At 38.0% G+C, this 13566-nt stretch overlaps 2 protein-coding genes across 2 annotated transcripts in view; one reads left to right on the top strand and one right to left on the bottom strand.

Moving 5' to 3' along the window:
- The window catches only part of RNF17 (ring finger protein 17), a 100179-nt gene that overhangs the window by 33724 nt on the left and 52889 nt on the right, over positions 1-13566 (bottom strand). Inside the window, exons 17-22 of the mRNA XM_033104050.1 lie at positions 12604-12719; positions 7656-7776; positions 2968-3088; positions 1460-1687; positions 613-763; positions 340-458 (exon numbers count right to left, since the gene is read on the bottom strand). Coding sequence (XP_032959941.1) covers positions 340-458; positions 613-763; positions 1460-1687; positions 2968-3088; positions 7656-7776; positions 12604-12719 — 856 coding nt within the window. The remainder of the gene's footprint in view (positions 1-339; positions 459-612; positions 764-1459; positions 1688-2967; positions 3089-7655; positions 7777-12603; positions 12720-13566) is intronic.
- On the top strand, positions 3183-4151 carry LOC117021455 (protein Mdm4-like). The gene has a single exon (XM_033104597.1). The coding sequence runs from the start codon at positions 3252-3254 to the stop codon at positions 3684-3686; it is 435 nt and encodes a 144-aa protein (XP_032960488.1). The 5' UTR covers positions 3183-3251; the 3' UTR covers positions 3687-4151.

The following is a 13566-nucleotide window of genomic DNA, read 5'->3' as shown; positions in this document are numbered from 1 at the left end:
AAGACCGGGTATAATACAATACAATACAATACCGGGTCTTACATTAATTTTTGTTTCAAAAGATGCATTAGAGCTGATTGTCTGACTAGATCTTATTTTTGCGGAAAAAGGGTATCTAGAATCCTGTCATACTCACCTATCTCTAGTTCCTTAATACCACTAAAATATATGTGCTCCAAATTTTTATCTTTTCCTCTTCTTTAAAACCTTAAAATTAACTAGATTTTGTAAATATTTCAGAATATGTTAGCAAAATTAATACTGACAAGAATCTATCCAGAAAGAAAAATATTTAAAATTGCATTGAAAGGTAAGAAAATTTACTCAGTTAAAAACTACCTTATGTCAACAAGAGAGCATTCCAAAGATAATCTTCCCATTGTCTTTAGGTTTTCTTGAAGTTCTCGTAAACAGTTAATATTCACTACTACTTCAGTACCCACGTCATACAGCAAGACCTATGAAAACAATAACTTTAAGTCTATGGAAAGACAGTATTCCCAAATATCTTTTGCAAACTGAAAAGCAGAATAAAAACTGGATTAAATAACTCCAGTCTAAAAATATGAAACGCGTTCACTTTCATGATAATGCCTTTCACTTTGCATTTACCTCTACCAGTGTGTCTGTCACCGTCCTGATGATCTGGCCTCTTCGCCACTCATTGTTGTCTGGCATCTTCACAGCACAGTGCATATCATTCTCCCATTTAACAGGTTCCCATTTGGAGTTTTCATAAGCAGCTACCATGTTTTCTTGTAAACTATGTAAAGAAAACGTATTTTAGCTTTTTAAACCTTTTCTTATAACATGTAATTCTCTGACCATATGCCTTCTACTGGCCTCCCTTACTCATCCTACTCCAGCCAAACGGTAACTTTGTCCTTCCTTGACCACCCAAGCTTCTGCCACTGCAGGGCCTTCACACTGGCACTTCCCTCTACCTGAGATGAACTTCCCCCAGATAGCTTCATGGCTTACTCCCCCTCCTCCTTCAGGATCCATTTTAAATGTCACTGTCTCTGTGAGGTCTTCCTTGATCATCCTAAAATTGTCTTCCTCCCCAGCTGCTATATTTTTCTCCACTGTCTTTATTACCATCTGCTACACTAAATACTTTATTTGTTCATTGTCTCTCCCTCTACTAGAATTTAAGCACCATGACAGCAAAGACTTTTCCATGTTTTTACCACTGTATCCCCACTACCTAGAACTGTCAAATTATAAGCTGTCAAATAATGGGTGCTCAATAAGAATTTGTGGAATGAATAAATTCTCATACAGTGAAAATAACCAGTAAAGATACACTTGTATGCATTTAACTATTGTTTAGTGAGTACTTAGCTGAAATAATTTTGCTACTTTTAAAATTCTATATTTATGACTTCTAGATCTTTGAAACAAAGTATAGGAAAAAAATAAAACTATATACAATATATATTTTCTTTATATATTATACCTATTAAGTAAGTTTTCTGTTAATAACCACTGAACATAAATCTTCTCAGGAGATACTACATTACAGATATGCACAGGCAGTTCCCTATTGTAAAGTGATTGGAGATTCTCATTAGGTAGAGATTTTGCAGACACAGAATTTAAGTTGTTTACTTCATTTGAAATAATTTCTTCTGGAGAAGGATCCCATACTTCAACATGCTTTTTGGAATTGTCTTTGATGGTATATCTGAAAAATAACGAAACCCATTAGCAAAACCAGTAGTTTGCAAAGCATTTGTTTGCATTTGCTTAGATCTAGAAATGAACAAGTTTTAGCTATGACTCATTGCTTCCCAGTTTTGATATCAATAGCAATTTTAGTCTTTTTTTTAAAAAAAAAAAACAGAGTTCTTAACTACCACCAAAGCAAGCACAAAAAAGCCTAAAAGTCCAACTTTCTATTTTAAAAAGTTAAAAATACCAATTTCGCTAATTTCACCATTTCCCACTGATATTTTGCACTCCCAAGGGAGAATTATTCAGCTTTTTTTGATAACTTGACTATTTCTCCATGATTAAAAAAATATCAACCTGTTCTCCAATGAGCATACAAGTGGAAAACAACTGCTAATAAAGGGTGTGAAGGAGCAAAATTATTAAATGAAGTCATCAAAACATTTAATAAATCAGATTAGTTCACACTCTAACCACAGATGATTACACGTCATTTTTTATTTCCATAAAGGAAAAACTTGATTTCTTTCGTAAGTTTGCAATTTAACTAATCAAAATGACAAATTTTTGCTATAAATCTAATGGGCAATTTTCAGTCCTCAGTTGACATAAACTCTGATCACTAGCTACTCTTCCCTTGCAATGCTCTCTTTCTTTGGTTCCTGGTTTTCCCTCAGTCTCAGTTTCCTGATCTACCATTTCTTTTTGGACTTTTCTTTCTTATATCACTTATAAGTGACTTCCTATAAGTGATAGTCCTCAGAGTTCCATCTTCATCAAGGGAGACTGAGATGAATGATGACAGTGATCATTTCATTCACTCTCCTGGACTCGTTTATCATATACATGCTGCTAACTCCCATCTCAATCACCTAACCAGGTCTGTCTTCAACTTGCCTGAACCCATGAAAAATTCACATATCTCCAAATGGGAATGTAGGCTACTCCACCACTCCACTTACTCTCTATCCTGCCATTTCTCTTTTTAATTCTCCTGTCAAACAGGTACAAGAGGCTACCTAAGCAGACGTTCCACCTAGAAGATGTCAGTATCCTTTTCTTGACTCACTTTCAATTTCTAGGAGCCATTCTCAGGATTCAGGGTTCCTTAGAGATGGTGGGAAAGCCACTCTACTCCCCCATTAAACTAATGACTTCCATTATTTTTCCTGACCCATGAATAAGGAAAAACTCCCATCTATAACCTAAGTAGGGGAACAATATGACAGTTTCTCTTCTTGTGAACAAAGTGTTACATATGAACTAAAAATAAAAGTTTACAGGTCTACTTACCCTGCTTCATAAGATGCTAGGCCTTCTTTGACTAGCTGGTAATTAATACTGGTAGGAATCATTCCAGGAGCACCAAGAGAATCAAAAAGCTCAATTAAGAGCACATTATCTTCCAGAATTTCTGTAAAATCATTAAGACTAGTTTGGGGAAAGAAATAAGTATGTCCCAAAATATACTAAACGAAGCAATTAAAAAAACAACTGGAGCTCTTTCACCCGCGTTAAGTGTGGGAGCCACTTGTGGAGCGGCAATTCATCAACAGACTAATTTCTTCACTGCCAAAATGGCGTCATTTTCTACCTCTGCCCAGTGTTCAACATCTGACAGTGCTTGCAGGATCTCTCCAAGACAAATCAAGCAGGTACGACCAAAAGTGCCACTTTTGAAGATTTTGCAGGCAGCAGGTGCACAAGGTGAAATCTTCACTGTTACAGAGGTCATGCACTATCTAGGCCAGTACATAACAATGAAGCAGCTTTATGATCCGCGGGAGCAGCATATGGTATATTGTGGGGGAGATCTTTTGGGAGAACTACTAGGATGTCAGAGCTTCTCTGTGAAAGATCCAAGCCCTCTCTATGCTATGCTAAGAAGGAATCTTGTTGCTTTAACCATTGCTACTACAGGGTTTAACATGCCATATATTAAAATGAACATTTCTATAACAAGCATTTCAATTGATCCTCACAACAACCCTGTGAAGAAAGTCTGGAGATGAAGAAACTAAGGATTTTTTAATTGAGTGATTTGTCCAAGATCAGATACCACTGGTTAAGTGGTAGAGGAGATATTTCTGATTGGCCAGCCCTTGTTTTTTTTCATTGTGCCATCTCCTTAACCCTTGCTTGTAACAGAATTTGCCCCTATTAATTTTTTAAACACTTTTTAATTCTCTGAACAGTAAAATTTTAAAACATTTTGTTCTTCAACTTCTCACTTGGAAATAATTTCACCCACAAAAATTGCAAATTTCCTTAAAAAGAGTTCCTTCAACTCTTTACCTAGGTTCCCCCAATGGTAACACCTCACATAACCATAGTACAATGACCAAAACCAGGAAATTGCCCCACAGTAACTTGATTGTCTGCTCTGACTTGCGCCTGGATTGGTACTTGATGGCCATCTCTGTTGGTCTTCATAAAATGGGTTGCCTGTGATTTATTTGAAGGGACAAATGAGAAAAGTATTTTGCATATCACCTATTTATACCTTGGCAAGAGGTGAACCTTTTATTTTAATGGTTGCATAAAATGCCATTATTTAATGTGAGGGTGGTTCTTTATAAACCATTTCTCCAAATTTCCACATGCATGCTAATAAAATGAAATACATATATGAAAAAAAAACAACCTGGAAACTTAACCCCCCTTCATTTTGCATCCATGAGGTTTCTTGCTAATGTCATAGTTTCTCTGTAGGGACTTTGCAGACATTAAAGAACTACCAATGTTACCTACAGCATTTACAAATTAATGAAATGTTCCTTTTAGGTTATTGTGTGCTGTTCTATAATGAACCAAAAGCAGTTTAAATCTTTTAGACTCAGAAAAGTATAAATTGACATATAGTCATTGAAGAATTCTTCTTTTATGTTTTTATACTATTTTATTGGTTTTAGCCAAGTCCCATAGGACAAAAGTAATGAATGAAAGTTAATTCAGGTCAGTAATTATTTGCGAAGGTTTATAGTTTTTATAAGAATGGCACAAAGTTTAACAGAAACTCGATTTAGAACCGTTAACTGGAATTTTTCCCCATCCCTCTGATCTCAGGACAAACCATCTAACTTAATTTCTTTTAGAAACTAAACTGGTTGCTGGTTCATTAGCTCAATTTCTTTAAATTAGGAGTTAGCTGAGGGCAATGCTTATATCTCATGTGCCTATTTACTTATTTATGGTACACAGCACAGAGAACCTGCTCAATAAGTATATATGGGTAAATGACAGAGGAATTTCTCTAGGTGACACACACTTCCATGCACTGAGATCAGTTTATACCTACACCTTCTGACAGCTGCTAGTCAGAATGATGATTCCAAATAAAAAGATAAATTGTTATCAGCAGTAATATCATGTACCAATTAGTCATAAGAATACATATTAGAAAACTTTTTTCAAGAACTTAAAAATCATTCCTGATTAGTTTTCAATGGACCAGATATGTTATCTAAAAACAAAAGCTGAGCCTCAATAAACTTTTATCTCCTTTCTTTCTGTCTCTTCTGTTCCCTTTGGTTCTTTGATTTCATACTTCCCATACATCAAGTTCTTTATTCCATCAAGGCCAACTTTCCCTGTGTTCAGTATCTCTACCATCTCCCTGCTCCGCTTCTAATTAAAATTTAAATGTCCCTTGTTTTATAAGGTGTATATTAATGGGAGGCTCCCATTCTCTTCTGTGGTAGTTCACTTACTATAAATGTCCTGAACTTTCAAGCTCAACATTGTGCAAATTAATGGAGAAAGTTATTTTTAGGTTCAGCAGGGCCTTCTGGCACTCCTTACATCAAATTATGTAGGTTAATAACTATGGTTTGACTAGTGTTTGAAAGTTGATGGCATAACAAATAACTGAGAAAGAAAAAGGAGGAGTCAAGAAAGAAACCCAGGGAATCAGGTCTTAATGGGTTGTTTACGGCAGAGAAACATTCAAGGGAGGAGCTAAAAACCAACAGAATAAAGTACCAAAACCAAAGTTGGGAAGCAGAATTATCTAGGTTAAAGTCAGCTAAAAAATCAGTGAGGTTACTTCAGGACTAAGTGGCCCTTACTTTACTGCTCGTATCAGAAAAGACAAATATAAAAATTCGATAGATTAAGGATACAATTTCTATAATCATATTCTTCCTCAATGGAACTATTTCAGAACAATTTCTTTTCTTTTTTTTTAATTTTATTTTTAAATTTATTGGGGTGACAATTGCTAGTAAAATTACATAGATTTCAGGTGTGCAATTCTGTATCACATCATCCATAAATTACAGTGTGTGTTCACCACCCAGAGTCAGTTCCCCTTCCATCACCATATATTTGATCCCCCTTACCCTCATCTCCCACCCCCCAACCCCCTTACCCTCTGGTAACCACTAAATTACGTTCCCCAGATTAATTTTCAAACCCGTGGCCATCCTGTGGTCACCGACTGCCCTCCAATCCCCTCACCCTCCCCCCCACCCCCCACCCCTCCCACCCATCTAGCAACCCTCAGTTTTTCCTCTTTGTCTCCAAAACTGTTTCTGATTAGTTCATTCACTTATTCTTTTCTTTAGATTCCGCAAATAAGTGAGATCATACAATGGAGTATTACGCAGCCATAAAGAAGAAAGAAATCTTACCATTTGCAACAACATGGATGGACCTAGAGAACATTATGTTAAGTGAAATAAGTCAGACAGAGAAAGATAAGTACCATATGATCTCAGAACAATTTCTTATATCAAACTGAGTAAATGATCCCAGATATGTCATCACTTCTAGGTTACCTGCCCTTGAGCAGTTGATCTCTAAGCTTCAGTTTCCTCATTGTAAAACAAGCTAATGATCTTACGGTTAGGTTCATTTAATGGAAGTATGATAAAAGTGAAAAAAAATGGATATAGTAAAAATTACCCTTGAAAGTCCCACAAATCAACCACAAAAAAACATGGTGTTGTGTATCCTGTACTAGTACTCATTAAAACCAACACAGCCAATGTGGGTTGTAGCTTTGGCACATATCAAAACCCCAGATAAATAACAGATTCCCAATCCCCCTATCCAAATCCCCTGGAACCAGATGTATTTCAGAATTCTGAAAACTGAGAAAAGTTGCAAATTTTCTAATACCCCTACCAGGTTTTGAGGCAGCATCCCATAAAGAAGCATTACTATCCTGAAGTGGAATATCCAGCATGTCCCTGAATAATGTTATTTTGTTATAACATTGATGAGCTGCCATGGGAACCTAACTCTTGTTTATGTCAATTAATAAGCTGCAGTAAAATTGGTTTCCTTATACGTTGTTTCTCTTAAAGTCATAGAACCTATCGATGATGTTAAAAGAGGACCTACTTTCTAAATATTCATTGTAAAGAAGCTAAAGAATATATCCTCATGTCGAGGTTTTGCATTAAACTTTTGATTTTCGTAACTTGTTGGGTTACAAAATTGTTGGCCAGTTTCAGCCTATGTCTCAGACCCAAACTATTCCAAAAAAAGAAGCAAGTTTCTTCAAAATATGCTGAGAGCCTACTGTTGAATTCACTTCAGTCGAATGAAATGATACCAAACAAACAAAAACTATTTACCAGTTATGTCCCATCTCCTCTCACTTTCCTGAAAATTAAATGTTGGCATCCATCATTACAAAATCAGGTACAGAGCCCTCTCAAAAATGCAAACGGAAACAAGAGAAGCTAATTCCTGGCTTTAGGGCTTTCAAGAGGCCATATTAAGGGTGACCTGATCTTTAATAGTAATTTTTGCCTCGTGCTGATTTTAGACTCTAGAGCCTGGAGAAGATATTATTCCGTTTTACCTAATTTCAATTAACGTTATCTCTCTCTACTCTTATTGATGACACACTGAATTTATTATAAGATCTGGAGAATGTTATTTCTCCAAATGTTTCTCTATAATGTTATTCTCATTTAAAATTATGTATGAACACATACCAAAAAAAAAAGCAAAAACAGAAAATAACTTACTAATGACTGAACATGTCATAAATTTATCTTGAGTCTTCTCTTCAAATTTTTCTTTAGCTTTTTTTGACCATTGCATTGTCCTTTTACATGGCTCAATATAGGCCAGCTTACATTTAATTGCCTGTGTCAAACAAAATTGTACCATTAAGAAAGTAGACTTAATTTTCAGTTATTTTAGAATTAAAATAAATTTTATGTGTGTTCAAACTAAATTTTGGGTTTGAATTTAATACATATTCAGAAAACAAATGTGCAAAGATGTCTATAGTAGTACTTTAAAAATGCAAATAACTGGAATCAACAAAGTATTTGGTTGAATGAATTACTGTATTCAGGTATTGTCAAAACAAGCATTCATTAAAAGAATTACAGACACTTACAGTATATTGTTAAATGAGAAAAGCATTTATGGGTTATAGGGCTACAGTCTAATCACATAATTGTTAAAAACACAGAAGATGCATCTTAGAAGTACATATTTCAAAAATATTGAGTAATTCTGAGTGATTCCCCTAGTTTTGTGCATCTGTATTTTCAAGTTGTTTCTAAAACATTCCACCCATTTTAAAAATGAAAAATATTGTTCAATAACTATTCAAATACCACAGGAGTATATGAATTAGAAAATAAGCCCCTTCACCTTGTTAATCTCTGGGGAGGAGGATTCCAGGAGAAGGATAAGTTTTCTTCTCTCTTTCTCTTGCACAAGTTATATAAAATAGAAATGGAATCACAGTAAAAGTACTCTTGTAATAAGCTTTGTTCACATGTCATACTCTTACCATATTATATAGGTATTTCAAAATACCTTTAAAAGCTGCAGACTGGGAAGTACTTATAAAGACACAAATGGAGGACAACCAAGATGACACAGTAGGTAAATGCTGTGTTTACCTTCTCTCACAACCACATCAAAATTACAACTAATCTACAAAACAACCATTACTGAGAATCACCTAAAATCAAGCTGACCTGAAGCCTTTCAACTAAGGACTTGCAGAAAAAGCCACCTCCAGACTGGTAGGAAGGTCAGAGATGCAGAACAGGCTAGACCCACACACGTGTGTAACCATTAAAGATCGGGAAGGCTATTTCGGCTGTGGGGGTCCCCTCCACCCCCTAAAAGCGAGAGATTCCAGCCCCACTGCAGCCCAGGGTTCCAGTGCCTGGGAGAGAAGTCCCCATAATTTCTGGCTGTGAAAACCAGTGGAAATTGTGACTGAGACTGAGGGCGGCTGCACTCACAGATGCTCCTCTTAAAGGGACAGCACACGGACTTACCCACCAACGGAATCACTCGCTCTGAGCTCCAGGGCTGGGGCAGCAGCTGGAAAGGCGGCAGGGACATGTGGGGAATTGAGTTGTCTGGCTTGGGACGGGGGCTGGAGAGGCAGCTTTCTCCTGAACAGGGGCGCTGGTGGAGGCCATTATTTCTTTGTTGAGACCAACCCTTCCCGGTATGTGAACACAGGCGGCCGCCATATCTGAGTCTCCCCAGTTCGCTCACCACGCCCTGGCGATTTGAGACCTGGTCCTGCCCAACTTTCAGGCAAACCCAGGCTGCTTTCAGTGGCTTTTTCATGCAGACCGTCTGCCTTGGCTCAAGCTGCAGGCTTTTCCGAACTCTCAAAGATTTGCAGAACCCAGACAAGCAGCATCTGGCTTGAGCGTGCCCTGTACCTCTGGCTGAACAGCCCTAAGCCGGCACTAGCAGCAGCCAACCTTGGTTCGCGGCTTGGCCTCTCAAGGCGTTTCCAAGCACAGCATGTGCAGCAGCCATCTGCTGATTTCTTTGTGGCTCCCGCTGGGTGGCCCCAAGTGGGGCTTTAAAATGAGCTAGGGCATCACCCAGCTGCCTCCAAGTACGACACACCCAAGGGACAGATTGGGCAGGCACCAGAGTCCTGCTGAGACAGATCCTGCTCGGTAGGTTCAGCCCTGCACAACTCGTCCAGTATAGTCAAGGCCATTCCTCACAACCCGTGAGCCCAGGGGTCAGTCCCTCACATTGATGTGTAATTATCAACCAAGGCTCAATTACAAGAGGAGGGCACACACAACCCACACAATAGACACACCTGGAGCACGTGGCTCAGGTGACCAGAAAGACTGTGCCACTGAACCCCACAGCACACCTACTACATAAGGTCACTCTACTAAGACTGGGAGACATAGCAGCTCTGCCTAATACATAGAAACAAACATAGGGAGGCAGCCAAAATGGGGAGACAAAGAAACATGTCCAAATAAAACAACAGAACAAAGCTCCTGAAAAAGAACTAAACAAAATGGAAACAAGCTATCTACCAGATGCAGAGTTCCAAACACTGGTTATGAGGATGCTCAGTGCTCTCAAGAAGAATTTCAACAAAGAGGTAGGAAACATAAAAATGGAGATGGAAACCATAAGAACGAATGAATCAGAATAATGGATACAATAATGGAAACGAAGAATATATTACAGGGAATCAACAGTAGATTAGATGAAGCAGAGGATCCAACTAGCGATGTAGAAGATAAGGTAGCAGAAAACACCCAACCAGAACAACAAAAAGAAAAAAGAATCCAGGGCAGCCAGATGGCTCAGTTGGTTAGAGTACGAGCGCTGAACAACAAGGTTACTGGTTCAATTACCACATGCGCCAGTAAGCTATACCCTCCACAACTAGATTGAAGACAATGAGCTGCCACTGAGCTTCCAGAGGGGCAGCTGGATGGCTCCGTTGGTTAGAGCGTGAGCTATCTACAAGGTTGCCGGTTCAATTCCTGCATGGGATGGTGGGCTGCGCCTCCTGCAACTAAAGATTGAAAACAGCGACTGGACTTGGAGATGAGGTGCGCCCTCCACAGCTAGATTCAAGGACAATGACTTGGAGCTGATGGACCCTGGTGAAACATACTGTTCCCCAATATTCCCCAATAAAATTAAAAAAAAAAAAGAGAAAAGAACCCAAAAAACTGAGTAGAGTTTAAGGGGCCTCCGAGACAATGTCAAGGGTACCAACATTCGCATTATAGGGATACCAGGAGAAGAGAGAGAACAAGGAATTGAAAACCTATTTGAAAAAATGACAGAAAACTTCTCTAACCTGGTAAAGGAAATGGACATACAAGACCAGGAAGCAGATAGAGTCCCAAACAAGATAAACGCAAGGAGGCCAACACTAAGACACATCATAATTAAAATGACAAAGGTTAAATACAAAGAGAGAAGCTTAAAACAGTAAGAGAAAAGCAGTTAGTTACCTACAAGGGAGCCCCCATAAGACTATCAGCTGATTTCTCAACCGAAGCTTTTTCAGACAAGAAGGGAGTGGCAGAAAATATTCCAAACGATGATGAAAAGCAATGACATACAACCAAGATTGCTCTACCCAGCAAGCTGTCACTTAGAATTGAAGGACAGATAAGGAGCTTCTCCAACAAGAAAAAGCTGAAGAAGTTCATCACCACCAAACCAGTGTTACAAGGAATCATAGAGGGACTTCTTTAAGATGGGAGGGGGGTTAAGGATGGGTGAAAGGGGAAGGGATTAAGAAGTACAAATTGGTTGTTACACAGTAGTCATGGGGATGTAGGGTATAGCATAAGGAATAGAGTCAATAATATTGTAATTACTAGGTATGGTGCCAGATAAGTACTAGATCTATTGGGGTGATGGATGGGAATGGGGTTAGGGGCAGGGTGAAAAAGGTGAAGGCATTAAGAAATACAAATTGACAGTTAAGACAGTATGTGGAATATAATCAACAATGTTGTAAAGATCATGTACTAGATGGGCACTGGACTTATCAGGGGGATCATGTCACAGACTGTTTAGATGCCTGACCAATGCGCTATACACCTGAAGAGCTGAAGTATAATAATACTGAATGTCAACTATAACTAAACATATAGGTATATATAGTCACAGGATATAGAGTACAACATAGGGAAGATAGTCGATGGTATTATAACAACTATATAAGATGTCAGTGGGAGTAGTTTGGGGAGTGGGTTATCACTTTATGAGGGGTTTAAATGTCTATTACATTGCTTTGTAAACCTGAAACTAAAAAAAATTTTAAAAATTAAAAATTAAAAAAAAATTATCATACAACCCAGCAATTCCATGTTTGGGTATTTATCCAAAGAAAACAAAAATAATAATTTGAAAACACATATGCACACTTATGTTCATTGCAGCATCATTTACAATAGCCAATATAAGGAAGCAACCTAAGTGTCCTCCGATAGACGAATGGATAAAGAAGGTTTGGTACATATATCCAATGGAATATTGCACAGCCATACAAAGAATGAAATCTTGCCATTTGCAACAGTATGGAAGAAACTTGAGGGCATTATTTAGGTGGAAAGTCAGGAAAAGACAGACAAATACCAAATGATTTTACTTATCTGTTGAACCTAAAAAACAAAACAAATGGACAAAATATACCAGAAATGGACTGACAGATAAGAGAATAAACTCGTGGTTGCCAAAGGGACGGCGGGGAGGGGATGGGTGAAACAGGTGAAAGAGATTAGGGGGTACAAATTTCCAGGTATAAAACAAGTAAGTCACAGGAATGTAACAAACAGCAAAGAGAATATAGTCAGTAATACTGTAATAACTTTGTATGTTGACAGAGGTAACTACACTTTATGGTAGTGATCGCTTTGTAGTACTGAATGACTACACTGTACACCAGAAAATAATATAATATTGTAAGTCACTTATACTTCAATAAAAAAGACAAATGTATATACATGTTTATAATTAATGCTTATTTGCTAAGATATACATATTATTTCTTAAATAGCATCTCTTCTATAGTCCATGTAACAGAAATTATTTATAGACAAAAATGGTAGTTAACAGAACATTTATATGGTGAAAATAACTTCTAAAACTACTTTCATATATGTGCTAAAATTCTAATCCTATGATTCACAGTAAGTAGATTACCTTCTCTGGGGGCTTTAGAAACTCATCCTTTATTTTACGCATTTCTTTAAGTGTTATTTTTGCAGTATTGCCAAAGTCCACATATTTAACTTCAACTTCACGATGTCCAGGCAATCCTTCAAAAATTACAAAATTAGCAATCACAAATGTGGAAAGAATAGAGAGAACTATCTAGTAAAATTTATATCGATCTGATCTATAGTTAACAAGATCAGAATGCTTTTAGGTTCAACATACAAACTTAGTATTTTTTAAAATGTAAAAAATATTCCTAATATGTGAACTTAAAGAAATCAACCATAATGCACAGTTGTTCAGAGTTGGTGAATGAGAAACTAACAAGATATCCAAAGGACAACCAAAATCAGGATAACAAAATGACAATCAAATGTCCAGTGCTATGGTCTGAAAATTAAGAATTAGGCTTTCAGTTAGATCGAATGGGCTAGAACCCTAGCACAATCACTTGAATGACATGTGGCTCTAAGCAAGCTAGTTAATATCTTTAAGATATTACCCTGAGCAAGTTGCTTTTTCTCTCCAACCGTCATTACCCATCACTATTTCATTTGTAAAATCGGTATACCCATTTTTATTTTTTGAGGATTCATCTATTTAAAATACTTTGCAGGGGCCGGCCCGTGGCTCAGGTGGTTGGAGTGCCGTGCTCCTAACACTGAGGTTGCCAGTTCGATTCCCACATGGGCTGGTGAGCTGCGCCCTCTACAGCTAAGATTGTGAACAATGGCTCTCCCTGGAGCTGGACTGCCGTGAGCTGCCGAGGGCTGCTGTGGGCTACCGTACGCTGCCATAAGCAACTGGTGGCCAGCATGAGTGGCCGGTAGCCAGGGTGAGCGGCCGGCAGCGGCAAGAACTGCCATGAGAGGCGACCGATGACTGGTGACCAACTGCCTCAGCAGGGGGGGGGGTGCGGCGAGGGGAAGCAAGGGGCTCCTAATACCA

Source organism: Rhinolophus ferrumequinum, chromosome 4 (genome assembly GCF_004115265.2).
Source record: "Rhinolophus ferrumequinum isolate MPI-CBG mRhiFer1 chromosome 4, mRhiFer1_v1.p, whole genome shotgun sequence".
NCBI lineage: Eukaryota > Metazoa > Chordata > Mammalia > Chiroptera > Rhinolophidae > Rhinolophus > Rhinolophus ferrumequinum.
The sequence above is the reverse complement of the archived record's forward strand: the minus strand, read 5'-3'. Positions and strand labels throughout refer to the sequence as shown.

Excerpts from the sequence above, each read along its gene's own strand:
- LOC117021455 (XM_033104597.1), top strand. The coding sequence starts at position 3,252 with ATGGCGTCATTTTCTACCTCTGCCCAGTGTTCAACATCTGACAGTGCT.